General features: G+C 56.4%; 1 protein-coding gene across 1 annotated transcript; it reads left to right on the forward strand.

Annotated features, from left to right (window-relative positions):
- The first annotated feature begins 1,272 nt into the window (after window positions 1-1,272).
- LOC139240588 (RLA class II histocompatibility antigen, DP alpha-1 chain-like) lies at window positions 1,273-14,297 on the forward strand. The gene is made up of 6 exons (XM_070869134.1): window positions 1,273-1,443; window positions 5,109-5,381; window positions 9,334-9,615; window positions 12,156-12,279; window positions 13,283-13,357; window positions 14,109-14,297. Exons 1-5 carry the CDS (start codon window positions 1,359-1,361, stop codon window positions 13,320-13,322), a joined length of 804 nt encoding a protein of 267 aa, XP_070725235.1. The 5' UTR covers window positions 1,273-1,358; the 3' UTR covers window positions 13,323-13,357; window positions 14,109-14,297.
- The last annotated feature ends 5,618 nt before the right edge of the window (window positions 14,298-19,915 follow it).

The raw sequence follows: 19,915 nt of genomic DNA on the forward strand, positions 1-19,915 counted from the left end.
GTGAAGCACCTTGGGACATTTCACTACGTTAAAGGCGCTATATAAATTCAGGTTGTTGCTGCTGTTGATGAGGTGCGGTATGTGTCGAATCTGGGCCGCGGTACTGAGGGAGTGCCGCACTGTCGGAGGGGCAGTACTGAGGGAGCCCCGCACTGTCGGAGGGGCAGTACTGAGGGAGCCCCGCACTGTGGGAGGGGCGGTACTGAGGGAGCGCCGCACTGCGCTGTCGGAGGGGCGGTACTGAGGGAGCACCGCACTGTCGGAGGGGCGGTACTGAGAGAGCCCCGCACTGTCGGAGGGGCGGTACTGAGGGAGCACCGCTCTGTCGGAGGGGCGGTACTGAGGGAGCGCCGCACTGTCGGAGGGGCGGTACTGAGGGAGCCCCGCACTGTCGGAGGGGCGGTACTGAGGGAGCGCCGCACTGTCGGAGGGGCGGTACTGAGGGAGCACCGCACTGTCGGAGGGGCGGTACTGAGGGAGCCCCGCACTGTCGGAGGGGCGGTACTGAGGGAGTGCCGCACTGTCGGAGGGGCGGTACTGAGGGAGCGCCGCACTGTCGGAGGGACGGTACTGAGGGAGCGCCGCACTGTCGGAGGGGCGGTACTGAGGGAGCGCCGCACTGTCGGAGGGGCGGTACTGAGGGAGCCCCGCACTGTCGGAGGGACGGTACTGAGGGAGCACCGCACTGTCGGAGGGGCAGTACTGAGGGAACGCTGCACTGTCGGAGGGGCCATATTTCGGGATGAGACGTTAAACCGAGGCCCCGTCTGCCCTCTCGGGTGGATGTAAAATCTCCCGGGGCAACTATTGGAAGAAGAGCAGGGGGAGCTCTCCCCCGTGTCCTGGGGCCAATATTTATCCCACGAGCAACAGACGATCCGGGTCACTATCACGTCTCTGTGTGTGTGGGAGCTTGCTGTGCGCAAATTGGCGTTTCCCACATTGCAACAGTGAGCGCGCTCCTTCATTAGTTGTGAGGCGCTTTGAGAGGTCCGGTGGTCGTGATAGGCGCTATATAAATACAAGTCTTGCTTTCTTCTTCCTGGCCTATGGATTGCTCACCCTGTAACCTGAACCGTTGTGACACTACGCCCCTCCGGGAGCTGTAACAAACTCCCCAGTGTGGTTACACTCAGCTCATTCCTCATCAACTGGATTCCTGCACTGATCCGGTGCCAAGTGTCGGATGAGTTAGGATCTCTGTGCCAAAAAAACCTGCAGCCAATGAGACGCGCGGAGGGCGAGACTGAATTCCTTCACTGGGAAGGGAGGCTTGAAAGCTCATCGGCCGAGGTGCTGGGGCAGAGCGGTGATTGGGACGGGCTCTGCGTGCACTCTCTGAACGTTCCTGCAGCAGCATGACCTCGTTGGCCAACGTGGGAGCGCGTGTCTTCCTACTCATCGCGCTGTCTCTGACCACGGCAACACGGGCAACAGATCTCGGTGAGTGCGCTGTGTGTGTGTGTGTGTGTGTGAATGCCGACGTTTGTCTGCTCCTCTCTCCAAGGGTTTAAGTCACGTGGAGAGATTGCAAAAAAACAGGGACGTGCCCCCCCCGGGAATTTAGAAGTTTAACGGGCGAACTGTTCGACGTTTTCAGGATATCAGGGGGAACAGAGGATGGGTAGAGAGAGACAATCTCCGCAGGTTGGGGGGTCTCGGACTAGGGGGCAGCTTCTCCTGCTCCTAATGTAACAGGCTCGAGGGGCTGAACGGCCTCCTCCTGTTCCTAATATAACAGGCTCGAGGGGCTGAATGGCCTCCTCCTGCTCCTAATGTAACAGGCTCGAAGGGCTGAACGGCCTCCTCCTGTCCCTAATGTAAGGCTCGAGGGGCTGAACGGCCTCCTCCTGTTCCTAATGTAACAGGCTCGAGGGGCTGAACGGCCTCCTCCTGTCCCTAATGTAACAGGCTCAAGGGGCTGAACAGCCTCCTCCTGTCCCTAATGTAACAGGCTCAAGGGGCTGAACAGCCTCCTCCTGTCCCTAATGTAACAGGCTCAAGGGGCTGAACGGCCTCCTCCTGTCCCTAATGTAACAGGCTCGAGGGGCTGAACGGCCTCCTCCTGTTCCTAATGTAACAGGCTCGAGGGGCTGAATGGCCTCCTCCTGCTCCTAATGTAACAGGCTCGAGGGGCTGAACGGCCTCCTCCTGTCCCTAATGTAACAGGCTCGAGGGGCTGAACGGCCTCCTCCTGTCCCTAATGTAACAGGCTCGAGGGGCTGAACGGCCTCCTCCTGTTCCTAATGTAACAGGCTCGAGGGGCTGAATGGCCTCCTCCTGCTCCTAATGTAACAGGCTCGAAGGGCTGAACGGCCTCCTCCTGTCCCTAATGTAACAGGCTCGAGGGGCTGAACGGCCTCCTCCTGTTCCTAATGTAACAGGCTCGAGGGGCTGAACAGCCTCCTCCTGTTCCTAATGTAACAGGCTCGAGGGGCTGAACGGCCTCCTCCTGTCCCTAATGTAACAGGCTCGAAGGGCTGAACGGCCTCCTCCTGTCCCTAATGTAACAGGCTCGAAGGGCTGAACGGCCTCCTCCTGTCCCTAATGTAACAGACTCGAGGGGCTGAACGGCCTCCTCCTGTCCCTAATGTAACAGGCTCGAAGGGCTGAACGGCCTCCTCCTGTCCCTAATGTAACAGGCTCGAAGGGCTGAACGGCCTCCTCCTGTCCCTAATGTAACAGGCTCGAAGGGCTGAACGGCCTCCTCCTGTCCCTAATGTAACAGGCTCGAGGGGCTGAACGGCCTCCTCCTGTTCCTAATGTAACAGGCTCGAGGGGCTGAACGGCCTCCTGTCCCTAATGTAACAGGCTCGAGGGGCTGAACGGCCTCCTCCTGTTCCTAATGTAACAGACTCGAGGGGCTGAACGGCCTCCTCCTGTTCCTAATGTAACAGACTCGAGGGGCTGAACGGCCTCCTCCTGTTCCTAATGTAACAGACTCGAGGGGCTGAACAGCCTCCTCCTGTTCCTAATGTAACAGGCTCGAGGGGCTGAACGGCCTCCTCCTGCTCCTAATGTAACAGGCTCGAGGGGCTGAACGGCCTCCTCCTGTCCCTAATGTAACAGGCTTGAGGGGCTGAACAGCCTCCTCCTGTCCCTGTGTCCTCGCTGTGCATCGTGGGTCACAGGATTGGTCTTGTGACCTTGTCCTACCCCTGAGCCGACCCTGCCCCCTGGCCGTGGGGTTTGGGGGTGAGAAGGCGCGGCGGGGGGAGGCGTGCCATTTGCTTTCGCCGCGGGGCACCGGCCCCAAGCCATCGCTGGGCGCTTGCGGAGGAGGGGAGGGAGGGAGTCTCCTCTTGGCGAGGTTCTCCAGCGGAGTTTGGAGTTTGAAAAGGGCAGCGGGCGGGCCGGGTTGAGTGGAAATGGACGGTCTGGGGCGGGGGTGCTGGGGCGAGAGGGGGGAGAAATTCGGTATTGCACCGTAACCGCCGTGGGGCCAGACTTCCTGCGAGCGAGACACGAAAGTCCCACCCCGCGACAACGGAATCGAGCTTACGTAATGTCGCGCACTCCGCTTCCCCTGGGGGGCGCTAGCTGCAGGAATAGCGCTGGCCGTGTCACTGGCCCCGCCCCTTCCGTTAACGTCCGACACTCAATCATCAGCCGGTGTCGCCGGCGGCGCTAACCTGCGGCACTTGCTCACCGTTAACCTGCTCGCCCATGCCCAGTTTGGGTTCCGCTAGGACCACTCGGCCCCTGACCTCAGTGCAGGCCTTGGTCCAAACACGGGACACAACGCGCTGAGTTCCAGAGGTGCGGTGAGAGTGACTGCCCGCGACATCAAGGCAGCATGTGACCGAGTGTGGCATCAAGGAGCCCCGGTAAAACTGACGGTCAATGGGAATTAAGGGGGAAATCTCTCCACTGGCTGGAGTCATACCCGGCACGGAGGAAGATGGTTGTGGTGGTTGGAGGCCAATCCTCTCTGTCCCAGGACATCGCTGCAGGAGTCCCTCAGGGCAGTGTCCTAGGCCCAACCGTCTTCAGCCAATCCATCAATGACCTTCCCTCCATCATACGGACAGACGTGGGGATGTTCGCTGATGATTGCACAGTGTTCACTTCCATTCGCAACTCCTCAGATAATGGAGCAGTCCGTGCCCCACATGCAGCAAGACCTGGACAACATTCAGGCTCGGGCTGATAAGCGGCAAGTAACATTCGCGCCCCACAAGTGCCAGGCAATAACCATCGCCAACAAGCGAGAGTCTAACCACCGCCCCTTGACATTCACCAGCATTCCCATCGCCCAATCCCCCCACCATCCACATCCTGGGGGTCACCATTGACCAGAAACTTCACTGGACCAGACACATAAATACTGTGGCCACAAGAGCGGGTCAGAGGCTGGGTATTCTGCGACCAGTGTCTCACCTCCTGACTCCCCAAAGCCTCTCCACCATCTACAACCCACAAGTCAGGAGTGTGATGGAACACTCCCCACTTGCCTGGATGAGTTGCAGCTCCAACAACACTCGAGACGCTCGACACCATCCGGGACAAAGCAGCCCCGCTCGATGGGCCACGCGACCCACCGCCTCCAACACTCACTCCCTCCACCACCTCCAACACTCACTCCCTCCACCACCGGCGCACCGTGGCTGCAGTGTGCACCGTCCACAAGATGCACCGCGGCAACTGGCCAAGGCTTCTTCGGCAACACCTCCCGAACCCGCGACCTCTACCCGCCTAGAAGGTCAAGGGCAGCAGGTCCATGGGAACACCACCCCCTCCACGTTCCCCTCCCAGTCACACACACACCATCCCTCGACTTGGAAATATATCGGCCGTTCCTCCATCGTCGCTGGGTCCCAATCCTGGACCTCCCTCCCTAACAGCACTGTGGGAGCACCTTCACCACACGGGACTGCAGCGGTTCAAGAAGGCGGCTCACCCCCACCTTCTCAAGGGACGGGCAATAAAACAGTCATTGTTCTTTGAAGTAATTCCTTGTCACATGCACACGACCCAAGTGCCAGGCAATGACCATCCCCAACAAGCGAGATTCTAACTACCTCCCCGTTGACGTTCACCGGAGAGACACGAGAGTGTGTCCCTCAAGTACAAATGTCTAACTTTCTCTGCTATCTTCCCCTTCCTAGACTGTGAATCAATGGCGGAACAAATCTATTACACTTACACGCAGGGTGCGGAGAGAATCCTCGACATCTTCAGCGTCAATGCCACCCCCTTCCTGATCTACGATTTCGGAGCGCGAACCTTTGTCATCAACGAGAAAGAGACGGACGGCAAGGAGGAGCTGGGTCCGGAAGAAGTGAGCTTTTATAGTGACAGGGCTCAAAGTTTGCAAGCTCGCCTACGCGGCATCACCAAGGAAATGATAACGCTGACAAACGGCACAAGCATCCCCAGCAGTAAGTCGCGGGTGTTTGTTCTGTTCACTGTCATTCTTAGAACTCGGAACTCATGTTGGGAGAGGACAACATTTTAGGCTTAACCCAGTGTCCGTTTTATTACGCAACAAAAAAAACCGACGGAAAAAACTACAGGACTAGACTTCTGAGAGAAATTGACTGAAGACATACAATCGCCATTCCTGGCTGTAGCTATTGTAAGAACATAAGAATTAGGAACAGGAGTAGGCCATCTAGCCCCTCGGGCCTGCTCCGCCATTCAACAAGATCATGGCTGATCTGGCCGTGGACTCAGCTCCACTTACCCGCCCGCTCCCCGTAACCCTTAATTCCCTTATTGGTTAAAAATCTATCTATCTGTGACTTGAATACATTCAATGAGCTAGCCTCAACTGCTTCCTTGGGCAGAGAATTCCACAGATTCACAACCCTCTGGGAGAAGAAATTCCTTCTCAACTCGGTTTTAAATTGGCTCCCCCGTATTTTGAGGCTGTGCCCCCTAGTTCTAGTCTCCCCGACCAGTGGAAACAACCTCTCTGCCTCTATCCTGTCTATCCCTTTCATTATTTTAAATGTTTCTATAAGATCGCCCCTCATCCTTCTGAACTCCAACGAGTAAAGACCCAGTCTACTCAATCTATCATCATAAGGTAACCCCCTCATCTCCGGAATCAGCCGAGTGAATCGTCTCTGTACCCCCTCCAAAGCCAGTATATCCTTCCTTAAGTAAGGTGACCAAAACTGCACGCAGTACTCCAGGTGCGGCCTCACCAATACCCTGTACAGTTGCAGCAGGACCTCCCTGCTTTTGTACTCCATCCCTCTCGCAATGAAGGCCAACATCCCATTCACCTTCCCGATTACCTGCTGCACCTGCAAACTAACTTTTTGGGATTCACGCACAAGGACCCCCAGGTCCCTCTGCACCTCAGCATGTTGTAATTTCTCCCCATTCAAATAGTATTCCCTTTTACTGTTTTTTATCCCCCAAGGTGGATGACCTCACACTTTCCGACATTGTATTCCATCTGCCAAACCTTAGCCCACTCGCTTAGCCATTGTAGGTTCGTGGTCGTTGGTTCCGTGACCGGTTGGTGGTCCTTCTGCCCGTTCTCCGCAGCTGTTCTCGTTCCTGTCTTCCCGTCTCTCCATTTGTCGTTCTCCACCTTCTTGTGTTCCTGTGTTCCTATATTTATATCCACAGTATGAATAAGTTCCCCGCTGGGCCGGGGTCCGATTAATGCGCCTGGATCGAGGTGGTGATTTGTTTGACCTCGCTGTAGTGGTGAGTTTTGATTGGCTGCTAATTTGCACACGGCGTCGGCAGGGCAAGAGATAACTCCTTATCCTTAATGCCCCGTTATCCAAAAATGTGCATTTCGTAGGGTCCTTTGTAGTCCTGGTTCCTTGCAGACTTGTAGTCTCTGGGGTGAACTGTTTTACCCCCTGCGGCCAATCAATCCCGGGGCACCGCGGATAAATAGTATCAGTCTCTTTGTCTGTATCCATAACCCAAATTTAGTCCTTGCCGACTGAGGTTGCTTTTAATAGGTGATGAGTCACCACTTGCCTCAGGCTGGTGCCGTTTCCTCTCCCAGGTAGTCCAAAAAGGTAGTTAAAACAGTTTGTCCGTGGCCTCTTCCTGTGCCTTGTTCCAAGAAAAATAGGTGTACCCTTACACTCCCTCCTTTTAATGTCTCTTGTACGCATTCTGAGTACTGACATCACTGCGGTTTGGTGGGTCGGGCCGGGAGTGGAGATCTGGGTTGAAGTCCGGTCCTGCTAGGCGATGTTACGGAGGTGGAAATAGGCGGTCTTAGTTACCCTGCGGAATTATGGTTGAAAGCTCGTTGCAGGTTCAAACCCATACCACACAGCACTGCCCCCCCCCAGTCCACAAGATCCACGGCGTGGCCCTGGACAACGTGAACCACTTTCCGTACCTTGGGAGCCTCTTATCAACAAGAGGTCCAACATTGCCTCCAGTGCAGCCTTCGGCCGCCTGAGGAAAAGTGTGTTCGAAGACCAGGCCCTCAAAACTGCCGCCCAGCTCATGGTCTACAGGGCTGTAGTGATACCCGCCCTCCTGTATGGCTCAGAGACATGGACCATGTACAGTAGACACCTCAAGTCGCTGGAGAAGTACCACCGACGCTGTCTCCGCAAGATCCTGCAAATCCCCCGGGAGGACAGACGCACCAACGTTAGCGTCCTCGACCAGGCCCAACATCCCTAGCATCGAAGCACTGACCACACTCGACCAGCTCCGCTGGGCAGGGCCACATTGTCCGCATGTCCCCCCGACACGAGACTCCCAAAGCCAAGCACTCTACTCGGAACTCCTTCACGGGCAAACGAGCCAAAGGTGGGCAGAGGAAACGTTACAGGGGACCACCCTCAAAGCCCTCCCTGATAAAGTGCAACATCCCCACCGGCACCTTGGAGTCCCTGGGCCCAAAGACCAGTCCCGCCCTAAGTGGAGGGAGTGCATCCGGGAGGGCGCTGAGCTCTTCGAGTCTCGTCGCCGAGAGTGGGCAAATGCATGGCAGATGCAGTATAATGTGGATAAATGTGAGATTATCCACTTTGGGGGCAAAAACAGGAAGGCAGAATATTATCTGAATGGTGACAGATTAAGAAAAGGGGAGGTGCAACGAGACCTGGGTGTCATGGTACATCAGTCATTGAAAGTTGGCATGCAGGTACAGCAGGCGGTGAAGAAGGCAAATGGTATGTTGGCCTTCATAGCGAGGGGATTTGAGTATAGGAGCAGGGAGGTCTTACTGCAGTTGTACAGGGCCTTGGTGAGGCCTCACCTGGAATATTGTGTTCAGTTTTGGTCTCCTAATCTGAGGAAGGACATTCTTGCTATTGAGGGAGTGCAGCGAAGGTTCACCAGACTGATTCCCGGGATGACAGGACTGACATATGAGGAGAGACTGGATCGACTGGGCTTATATTCACTGGGGTTTAGAAGGATGAGAGGGGATCTCATAGAAACATATAAAATTCTGACGGGACTGGACAGGTTAGATGCAGGAAGAATGTTCCCGATGTTGGGGAAGTCCAGAACCAGGGGTCACAGTCTAAGGATAAGGGGTAAGCCATTTAGGACCGAGATGAGGAGAAACTTCTTCACTCAGAGAGTGGTGAACCTGTGAAATTCTCTACCACAGAGAGTTGTTGAGGCCAGTTCGTTAGATATATTCAAAAGGGAGTTAGATGTGGCCCTTAGGGCTAAAGGGATCAAGGGGTATGGAGAGAAAGCAGGAATGGGATACTGAGGGAATGATCAGCCATGATCTTATTGGATGGTGGTGCAGGCTCAAAGGGCTGAATGGCCTACTCCTGCACCTATTTTCTTTGTTTCTGTTTCCTCGATTTTGAGCGACTACCTATGATGATATGAGAGGGCACACGGGGCCTCAGTTTAACGTCTCATCCGAAAGCCGGCATCTCCGACAGTGCGGTGCTCCCTCAGTACCGCCCCTCCGACAGTGCAGCGCTCCCTCAGTACCGTCCCTCCGACAGTGCGGCACTCCCTCAGTACCGCCCCTCCGACAGTGCGGCGCTCCCTCAGTACCTCCCGTCCGACAGCGCAGTACGGCACTCCCTCAGTACTGTCCCTCCGACACTGTGGCACTCCCTCAGTACTGCCCCTCCGACACTGTGGCACTCCCTCAGTACTGCCCCTCCGACACTGTGGCACTCCCTCAGTACCGCCCCTCCGACACTGTGGCACTCCCTCAGTGCCGCCCCTCCGACACTGTGGCACTCCCTCAGTGCCGCCCCTCCGACACTGTGGCACTCCCTCAGTACTGCCCCTCCGACAGCGCAGTGCAAATGCACTTCTCTCCCCGCGCTCCCCCAGTTCCTGTTCTGGTTCCTGGGGCCCCCCCTCCGACAACAAGGGAACCTTTGGAGACCGGTAACGCTATCATTTCCGTTGCAGAGAAGCCAGAAGCCGAAATCTACACGGAGAAAGACTACGCACCGGGCCGGCCAAACATTCTGTATTGTTACGCCGAGAAATTCTACCCATACAAGATTGAAATGAAGTTCCTGGTCAATGGAAGTGAATTTGCCGGGCAGGTCCATTCACTCCCGGTCCTGGTGGAGGATGATTGGACCTTCAATGTCTTCGCCTACATCCGGATTGAGCCACAGGACGGGGACACTTACAGTTGCCAGATTGATCACCGCAGCCTCGACAAACCGCTGACAGTTGTGCTGGGTAGGTCAAGTAGGGATACACGGGCAATGGTGGATGGGTAAAGGTCAGCTGGTCCATCCAGGATGTCCCACACAATTGTGTATCACTCAGTACTGCCCCTCCGACAGTGCGGCGCTCCCTCAGTACTGCCCCTCCGACAGTGCGGCGCTCCCTCAGTACTGCCCCTCTGACAGTGCAGCGCTCCCTCAGTACCGCCCCTCCGACAGTGCGGCACTCCCTCAGTACCGCCCCTCCGACAGTGCGGCGCTCCCTCAGTATCACCCCTCCGACAGTGCGGCGCTCCCTCAGTACTGCCCCTCCGACAGTGCGGCGCTCCCTCAGTACTGCCCCTCCGACAGTGCGGCGCTCCCTCAGTACTGCCCCTCCGACAGTGCGGCGCTCCCTCAGTACTGCCCCTCCGACAGTGCGGCGCTCCCTCAGTACTGCCCCTCCGACAGTGCGGCGCTCCCTCAGTACCGCCCCTCCGACAGTGCGGCGCTCCCTCAGTACCGCCCCTCCGACAGTGCGGCGCTCCCTCAGTACCGCCCCTCCGACAGTGCGGTGCTCTCTCAGTACCGCCCCTCCGACAGTGCGGCGCTCCCTCAGTACCGCCCCTCCGACAGTGCAGCGCTCCCTCAGTACCGCCCCTCCGACAGTGCGGCACTCCCTCAGTACCGCCCCTCCGACAGTGCGGCGCTCCCTCAGTACCGCCCCTCCGACAGTGCGGCACTCCCTCAGTACTGCCCCTCCGACAGTGCGGTGCTCCCTCAGTACCGCCCCTCCGACAGTGCGGCGCTCCCTCAGTACTGCCCCTCCGACAGTGCGGCGCTCCCTCAGTACTGCCCCTCCGACAGTACGGCGCTCCCTCAGTACTGCCCCTCCGACAGTGCGGCGCTCCCTCAGTACTGCCCCTCCGACAGTACAGCGCTCCCTCAGTACTGCCCCTCAGACAGTGTGGCGCTCCCTCAGTACTGCCCCTCCGACAGCTCAGTGCGGTGCTCCCTCAGTACTGCACTGGGAGTGTCAGCCTGGTTTTATGTGCTCGAGTCTCTGGAGTGGGACTCGAACCCACAACCTTCTGGCTCTGAGGCGAGGGTGCTGCCCACTGAGCCACGACTGACACAACCGCTGGGCAAGGAGAGGGGCAGCCTGAGGTATCTCCACGGTTGAATATCCTTCCAGCTTTCCTCCATACGCCAGCTCGTTGGAGCTCTTCGGCGATCGTTGTGCGCTCCAGGTGCGCTGAAACCCTTTCGCAGTGCAGTCACTGCCCTTAGAGACACAAACATGAAGAACAGCCATTGGTGGTGAGCTAATGGGTCACTGAGTACCTGATCGAGAAACAGGGGCAGGAGTCGGCCATTCGGCCACTCGAGCCTGCACCACCATTCAATATGATCATGGCTGATCATTCCCTCAGTACCCCATTCCTGCTTTCTCTCCATACCCCTTGATCCCTTTAGCCGTAAGGGCCACATCTAACTCCCTTTTGAATATATCTAACGAACTGGCCTCAACAACTCTCTGTGGTAGAGAATTCCACAGGTTCACCACTCTCTGGGTGAAGAAGTTTCTCCTCATCTCGGTCCTAAATGGCTTACCCCTTATCCTTAGACTGTGACCCCTGGTTCTGGACTTCCCCAACATCGGGAACATTCTTCCTGCATCTAACCTGTCCAGTCCCGTCAGAATTTTATATGTTTCTATGAGATCCCCTCTCATTCTTCTAAACTCCAGTGAATATAAGCCCAGTCGATCCAGTCTTTCTTCATATATCAGTCCTGCCATCCCGGGAATCAGTCTGGTGAACCTTCGCTGCACTCCCTCAATAGCAAGAACGTCCTTCCTCAGATTAGGAGACCAAAACTGAACACAATATTCCAGGTGTGGTCTCACCAAGACCCTGTACAACTGCAGTAAGACCTCCCTGCTCCTATACTCAAATCCCCTCGCTATGAAGGCCAACATACCATTTGCCTTCTTCACCGCCTGCTGTACCTGCATGCCAACCTTCAATGACTGATGTACCATGACACCCAGGTCTCGTTGCACCTCCCCTTTTCCTAATCTGTCACCATTCAGATAATATTCTGCCTTCTTGTTTTTGCCCCCAAAGTGGATAACCTCACATTTATCCACATTATACTGCATCTGCCATGTATTTGCCCACTCACCTAACCTGTCCAAGTCACCCTGCAGCCTCTTAGCATCCTCCTCACAGCTCACACCGCCACCCAGCTTAGTGTCATCTGCAAACTTGGAGATATTACATTCAATTCCTTCATCTAAATCATTAATGTATATTGTAAATAGCTGGGGTCCCAGCACTGAACCTTGTGGTACCCCACTAGTCAAATGGGCCGCCCCTTATTCTGAGACTGTGCCCCCTAGTTCTAGATTCCCCCACGAGGGGGAAACATCCTCTCTGCATCCACCCTGTCCAGCCCCCCTCAGAATCTGATACGTTTCGATAAGATCACCTCTCATTCTCCTAAACTCCAATGAGTACAGGCCCAACCTGCTCAACCTTTCCTCATAAGAATTTGTCGATTTTTACACAGGTCAGTCGGCAAGAAATCGGAGCAGGATGCCGGACTCTGGGACCATTGTTTGCACTGTGGGAGTTATCCTGGGAGCTCTGGGCTTGGCGATTACCCTGTTCCTGATCGCTAAAATATGCAAACGGTGAGATCCACGCAGCCTTATCCTTTTCTGTTTCTGCACCGTGTAATACTGAGCTACCCCCTCGTTGACCACTGCTCCACCCAGTGGTCCAGAGTGGTATCATCATCGGCAGTCCCTCGGAATCGAGGGAGACTTGCTTCCATTCTGAAAGTGAGTTCTTCGGTGGCTGAACAGTCCAATACAGGAATTACAGACCCTGTCACAGGTGGGACAGATAGTGGTTCGAGGAATCTGCCATCCAGCTCATGGTCGACAGGGCTGTAGTGATACCCGCCCTTCTGTATGGCTCAGAGACATGGATCATGTAAAGTAGACACCTCAAGTCAATGGAGAAATACCACCAACGCTGTCTCCGCAAAATCCTGCAAATCCCCCGGGAGGACAGACGCACCAACGTTAGCGTCCTCGACCAGGCCCAACATCCCCAGCATCGAAGCACTGACCACACTCGACCAGCTCCGCTGGGCAGGGCCACATTGTCCGCATGTCCCCCCAGACACGAGACTCCCAAAGCCAAGCGCTCTACTCGGAACTCCTTCACGGGCAAACGAGCCAAAGGTGGGCAGAGGAAACGTTACAGGGACCACCCTCAAAGCCTCCCTGATAAAGTGCAACATCCCCCACCGACACCTGGGAGTCCCTGGGCCCAAAGACCAGTCCGCCCTAAGTGGAGGGAGTGCATCCGGGAGGCCGCTGAGCGCCTCGAGTCTCGTCGCCGAGAGCGTGCAGAAACCAAGCGCAGGCAGCGGAAGGAGCGTGCGGCAAACCAGTCCCACCCTCCCCTTCCCTCAACCACTGTCTGTCCCACCCTGTGACAGGGACTGTGGCTCCCGTATTGGACTGTTCAGCCACGTGAGGCCTCATGTTAAGAGTGGAAGCAAGTCTTCCTCGATCCCAAGGGACTGCCGATGATGATGAGTGAAGGTGTGGGTAGGGAGACTCAACGTTCGGGCGTTTCGAAGGCGACGGGCAGCGACTGATACCTCCGTTAATTCCCTTCCAGGCCGGCTAAGCTTTGCGCTGGACGGGTCGGCAAGCAGTGAGCTCGAGGGAGAGGATGGAGACGTGACGGAGAAAGGTCAGTGTGATTAACCCCATTGCAAGTTCCACCCGGTGTCACCGTCACGGTGACCAGACACGGCATTGGTTCACGATCCAGTGTCCGGGAACTTTAACCCCGTCCCAAACATTCTCCAACGGTCCGTCTGACAGCAACCGAGCACACATTGAAACATCGCGGATTAACCCCGTCATCCGCGACAGAAATCCAGTGTCGAATGGACACAGGCCCACAGGAAAACACAGGCCCAGAACTCAACACCAATTGGCACTGTGTTTAATGGGAGTGTTTGACGGGACAGTGTAGAGGGAGCTTTACTCTGTATCTAACCCCCTGTACCTGCCCTGGGAGTGTTTGATGGGACAGTGTAGAGGGAGCTTTACTCTGTATCTAACCCCCTGTACCTGTCCTGGGAGTGTTTGATGGGGACAGTGTAGAGGGAGTTTTACTCTGTATCTAACCCCCTGTACCTGTCCTGGGAGTGTTTGATGGGACAGTGTAGAGGGAGCTTTACTCTGTATCTAACCCCGTGCTGTACCTGTCCTGGGAGTGTTTGATGGGACAGTGTAGAGGGAGCTTTACTCTGTATCTAACCCCGTGCTGTACCTGCCCTGGGAGTGTTTGATGGGACAGTGTAGAGGGAGCTTTACTCTGTATCTAACCCCGGATGCTGACACCGAGTGTAGGACAAATAGCGAACATGTTTAAACGACCTGGACCGGATTCACGTTGCAATATGGTAAATACTTGCCGTCTGCTTTGTCTCCAGATTCGGCGTAAGTTCGATCAGAGACCATCCATTCTTCACCGACAGGAGGATTATGGGACGTTGTGTCAAACAGAAACATTAATTGGAGATTCATCGTTTGCTTGTGGGGTGATTTTAGCCTGTAACCGATATTGTTCACAGGGGCTGGGGTAATCTTCTGTCTATACTCTCGATCAATAAACACAATGGCACCCAGCTTGTCAATTCTTTGTCGATGATTCTTGCCGCGGGGAAGTCTAATTGATAACTGGTGCTGAACAGCAACTTCAAATTGTATTAATATAGCGCCCTTAACGTAAAGAAATGTTGCAAGGGGCTTCACAGGAGTATTCGAGAGGGGCTGAACGGCCTCCTCCTGTCCCTAATGTAACAGGCTCGAGGGGCTGAACGGCCTCCTCCTGTCCCTAATGTAACAGGCTCGAGGGGCTGAACGGCCTCCTCCTGTTCCTAATGTAACAGGCTCGAGGGGCTGAACGGCCTCCTCCTGCTCCTAATGTAACAGGCTCGAGGGGCTGAACGGCCTCCTCCTGTCCCTAATGTAACAGGCTCGAGGGGCTGAACGGCCTCCTCCTGTCCCTAATGTAACAGGCTCGAGGGGCTGAACGGCCTCCTCCTGTTCCTAATGTAACAGGCTCGAGGGGCTGAACGGCCTCCTCCTGTTCCTAATGTAACAGACTCGAGGGGCTGAACGGCCTCCTGTTCCTAATGTAACAGGCTCGAGGGGCTGAACGGCCTCCTCCTGTCCCTAATGTAACAGGCTCGAGGGGCTGAACGGCCTCCTCCTGTCCCTAATGTAACAGGCTCGAGGGGCTGAACGGCCTCCTCCTGTCCCTAATGTAACAGACTCGAGGGGCTGAACGGCCTCCTCCTGTCCCTAATGTAACAGGCTCGATGGGCTGAATGGCCTCCTCCTGTCCCTAATGTAACAGGCTCGAGGGGCTGAACGGCCTCCTCCTGTCCCTAATGTAACAGGCTCGAGGGGCTGAATGGCCTCCTCCTGTTCTTAATGTTGGAGTCCATTATTAAAGAAGCAGTAGCAGGACATTTGGAAAAGCAAAATTCGGTCAGGCAGAGTCAGCATGGATTTATGACGGGGAAGTCATTTTTGACAAATTTGTTGGAATTTCTTTGAGGATGTAACGAACAGGGTGGATAAAGGGGAACCAGTGGATGTGGTGTATTTGGATTTCCAGAAGGCATTTGACAAGGTGCCACATAAAAGGTTACAGCACAAGATAAAAGTTCACGGGGTTGAGGGTAATATATTAGCATGGATAGAGGATTGGCTAACTAACTGAAAACAGACTTGGTTCATTCTCGGGTTGGCAACCAATAACTAGTGGGGTGCCGCAGGGATCAGTGCTGGGACCCCAACTATTTACAATCTATATTAACGACTTGGAAGAAGGGACTGAGTGTAACGTAGCCAAGTTTGCTGATGATACAAAGATGGGAGGAAAAGCAATGTGTGAGGAGGACACAAAAAATCTGTAAAAGGACACAGACAGGCTCATTGAGTGGGCAAAAATTTGTCAGATGGAGTATAATGTTGGAAAGTGTGAGGTCATGCACTTTGGCAGAAAAAAAATCAAAGAGCAAGTTATTATTTAAATGGAGAAAGATTGCAAAGTGCCTCAGTACAGCGGGACCTGGGGGTTACTTGTGCATGAAACACAAAAGGATAGTATGCAGGTACAGCAAGTGATCAGGAAGGCCAATGGGATCTTGGCCTTTATTGCAAAGGGGATGGAGTATAAAAGCAGGGAAGTCTTGCTCCAGTTATACAGGGTATTGGTGAGACCACACCTGGAGTACTGCGTGCAGTTCTGGTCTCCGTATTTACGAAAGGATATACTTGCTTTGGAGACAGTTCAGAGAAGGTTCACTCGGTTGATTCCGGGGATGAGGGGATTGACTTATGAGGAAAGGTTGAGCAGGTTGGGCCTCTACTCATTGGAATTCAGAAGAATGAGAGGTGATCTTATCGAAACGTATCAGATTATGAGGGGGCTCGACAAGGTGGATGCAGAGAGGATGTTCCCACTGATGGGGGAGACTAGAACTAGGGGGCATGGTCTTAGAATAAGGGGCCGCCCATTTAAAACTGAGATGAGGAGGAATTTCTTCTCTCTGAGGGTTGTAAATCTGTGAAATTCGCTGCCTCAGAGAGCTGTGGAAGCCGGGACATTGAATAAAGTTAAGACAGAGATAGACAGTTTCTTAACCGATAAGGGGGCGGGCAGGGAAGTGGAGCTGAGTCCATGATCGGATCAGCCACGATCGTATTAAATGGCGGAGCAGGCTCGAGGGGCCGAATGGCCGACTCCTCCTCCTATTTCTTGTGTTCTTATGTAACAGGAGCTGCATTCAGTAAATAGGTCACATTACGAAATGTTTTTCCCCACAGCTTAAGACGACAGGACCACTTTGGCTGGAATTATGATTGCGGTAGTTCCTCGTACCTGTGGAAATCCCCTTCGTCACGTTAGTGAGACTGACTCTCTGTGTAAAATAATTGGGTTTTAACACCTCGGGGGAATAGCGATACATCGTTTGTGTCTCTCACATACCTGAAGCCTCATTGCAAGAGAGGCAGAGGGTGTGATCGGGACTGTGAATCCCCTCGTCTGTTCATGGCGGGGATAATCCCCCTGCTCTTCTTCGAAATAGTGCTCCTCCGACAGTGCGGCACTCCCTCAGTACCGCCCCTCCGACAGTGCGGCGCTCCCTCAGTACCGCCTCTCCGACAGTGCGGCACTCCCTCAGTACCGCCCCTCCGACAGTGCGGCACTCGCTCAGTACCGCCCCTCCGACAGTGCGGCACTCGCTCAGTACCGCCCCTCCGACAGTGCGGCACTCCCTCAGTACCGCCCCTCCGACAGTGCGACGCTCCCTCAGTACCGCCCCTCCGACAGTGCGGCACTCGCTCAGTACTGCCCCTCCGACAGTGCGGCGCTCCCTCAGTCCCGCCCCTCCGACAGTGCGGGGCTCCCTCAGTACGGCCCCTCCGACAGTGCGGCGCTCCCTCAGTACCGCCCCTCCGACAGTGCGGCGCTCCCTCAGTCCCGCCCCTCCGACAGTGCGGCGCTCCCTCAGTACCGCCCCTCCGACAGTGCGGCGCTCCCTCAGCACCGCCCCTCCGACAGTGCGGCGCTCCCTCAGTACCGCCCCTCCGACAGTGCGGCGCTCCCTCAGTCCCGCCCCTCCGACAGTGCGGCGCTCCCTCAGTACCGCCCCTCCGACAGTGCGGCGCTCCCTCAGCACCGCCCCTCCGACAGTGCGGCGCTCCCTCAGTCCCGCCCCTCCGACAGTGCGGGGCTCCCTCAGTACCGCCCCTCCGACAGTGCGGCACTCCCTCAGCACCGCCCCTCCAACAGTGCGGGGCTCCCTCAGCACCGCCCCTCCGACAGTGCGGCGCTCCCTCAGCACCGCCCCTCCGACAGTGCGGCGCTCCCTCAGTACCGCCCCTCCGACAGTGCGGCGCTCCCTCAGTACTGCCCCTCCGACAGTGCGGCGCTCCCTCAGTACCGCCCCTCCGACAGTGCGGCGCTCCCTCAGTTCTCACATATATATAGCGACTTTAATGTAGTGAAACGTCCCATGGAGCTTCATAGGAGTGTTATGAGACAATGGTTGAATGATTCTAATCAGGGATGCTTCAGGAGAGCAGAATTGGAGGAGTAGACATCTCGGGGGGTGTTGGGGCTGGAGGAGGTAACAGAGACAGGGAGGGGTGTAGGGGCTGGAGGAGGTTACAGAGATAGGGAGGGGTATAAGGGCTGGAGGAGGTTACAGAGATAGGGAGGGGTGTAGGGGCTGGAGGAGGTTATCGAAATAGGGAGGGATGTAGGGGCTGGAGGAGGTTACAGAGATAGGGAGGGATGTAGGGGCTGGAGGGGATTACAGAGATAGGGAGGGGTATAGGGCCGGGTACTGAGATAGGGAGGGGTGTAGGAGCTGGAGGAGATTACAGTGATACGGAGGGGTGAGGCCATGGAGTGATTTGTAAACAAGGATGAGAATTTTGAAATCGATGCGTTGCCTAACCAGGAGCCAATTTTGGTCAGTGAGCACAGGGGGTGATGGGTGAGTGGGACTGGGTGCGAGTTAGGACACGGGGGCAGCGAGCACAGGGGGTGATGGGTGAGCGGGACTCGGTGCGAGTTAGGACACGGGGTCAGTGAGCACAGTGGGTGATGGGTGAGCGGGACTCGGTGTGAGTTAGGACACGGGGCAGTGAGCACAGGGGGTGATGGGTGAGCGGGACTGGGTGCGAGTTAGGACACGGGGGCAGTGAGCACAGGGAGTGATGGGTGAGCGGGACTCGGTGCGAGTTAGGACACGGGGTCAGCGAGCACAGGGGGTGATGGGTGAGCGGGACTCGGTGCGAGTTAGGACACGGGGTCAGCGAGCACAGGGGGTGATGGGTGAGCGGGACTCGATGCGAGTTAGGACACGGGGTCAGCGAGCACAGGGGGTGATGGGTGAGTGGGACTTGGTGCGAGTTAGGACACGGGTCAGCGAGCACAGGGGGTGATGGGTGAGCGGGACTCGATGCGAGTTAGGACACGGGGTCAGCGAGCACAGGGGGTGATGGGTGAGCGGGACTCGGTGCGAGTTAGGACACGGGGTCAGTGAACACAGTGGGTGATGGGTGAGCGGGACTCGGTGCGAGTTAGGACACGGGGTCAGTGAGCACAGTGGGTGATGGGTGAGCGGGACTGGGTGCGAGTTACGACACGGGGCAGCGAGCACAGGGGGTGATGGGTGAGCGGGACTCGGTGCGAGTTAGGACACGGGGTCAGTGAGCACAGGGGGTGATGGGTGAGCGGGACTCGGTGCGAGTTAGGACACGGGGTCAGTGAGCACAGGGGGTGATGGGTGAGCGGGACTCGGTGCGAGTTAGGACACGGGGGCAGTGAGCACAGGGAGTGATGGGTGAGCGGGACTCGGTGCGAGTTAGGACACGGGGTCAGCGAGCACAGGGGGTGATGGGTGAGCGGGACTCGGTGCGAGTTAGGACACGGGGTCAGTGAGCACAGTAGGTGATGGGTGAGCGGGACTGGGTGTGAGTTAGGACTCAGGGGCAGTGAGCACAGGGGGTAATGGGTGAGCGAGACTCAGTGCGAGTTAGGACACGGGGTCAGTGAGCACAGCGGGCGATGGGTGAGTGGGACTCGGTGCGAGTTAGGACACGGGGTCAGTGAGCACAGGGGGTGATGGGTGAGTGGGACTCGGTGCGAGTTAGGACACGGGGTCAGCGAGCACAGGGGGTGATGGGTGAGCGGGACTCGATGCGAGTTAGGACACGGGGTCAGTGAACACAGGGGGTGATGGGTGAGCGGGACTCGGTGCGAGTTAGGACACGGGGTCAGCGAGCACAGGGGGTGATGGGTGAGCGGGACTCGGTGCGAGTTAGGACACGGGGTCAGCGAGCACAGAGGGTGATGGGTGAGCGGGACTCGGTGCGAGTTAGGACACGGGGGCAGTGAGCACAGGGAGTGATGGGTGAGCGGGACTCGGTGCGAGTTAGGACACGGGGTCAGCGAGCACAGGGGGTGATGGGTGAGCGGGACTCGGTGCGAGTTAGGACACGGGTCAGCGAGCACAGGGGGTGATGGGTGAGCGGGACTCGGTGCGAGTTAGGACACGGGGGCAGTGAGCACAGGGGGTGATGGGTGAGCGGGACTTGGTGCGAGTTAGGACACGGGGTCAGTGAGCACAGTGGGTGATGGGTGAGTGGGACTTGGTGCGAGTTAGGACACGGGTCAGCGAGCACAGGGGGTGATGGGTGAGCGGGACTCGAT

This window comes from Pristiophorus japonicus, chromosome 32, assembly GCF_044704955.1.
Source record: "Pristiophorus japonicus isolate sPriJap1 chromosome 32, sPriJap1.hap1, whole genome shotgun sequence".
In the NCBI taxonomy this organism is placed as follows: Eukaryota; Metazoa; Chordata; class Chondrichthyes; family Pristiophoridae; genus Pristiophorus; species Pristiophorus japonicus.

Excerpts from the sequence above, each read along its gene's own strand:
- LOC139240588 (XM_070869134.1), top strand. The coding sequence starts at position 1,359 with ATGACCTCGTTGGCCAACGTGGGAGCGCGTGTCTTCCTACTCATCGCG. Across the intron at positions 5,382-9,333 it reads CGGCACAAGCATCCCCAGCA|AGAAGCCAGAAGCCGAAATC; the intron begins GTAAGTCGCGGG and ends TTTCCGTTGCAG. Across the intron at positions 9,616-12,155 it reads ACCGCTGACAGTTGTGCTGG|GTCAGTCGGCAAGAAATCGG; the intron begins GTAGGTCAAGTA and ends ATTTTTACACAG.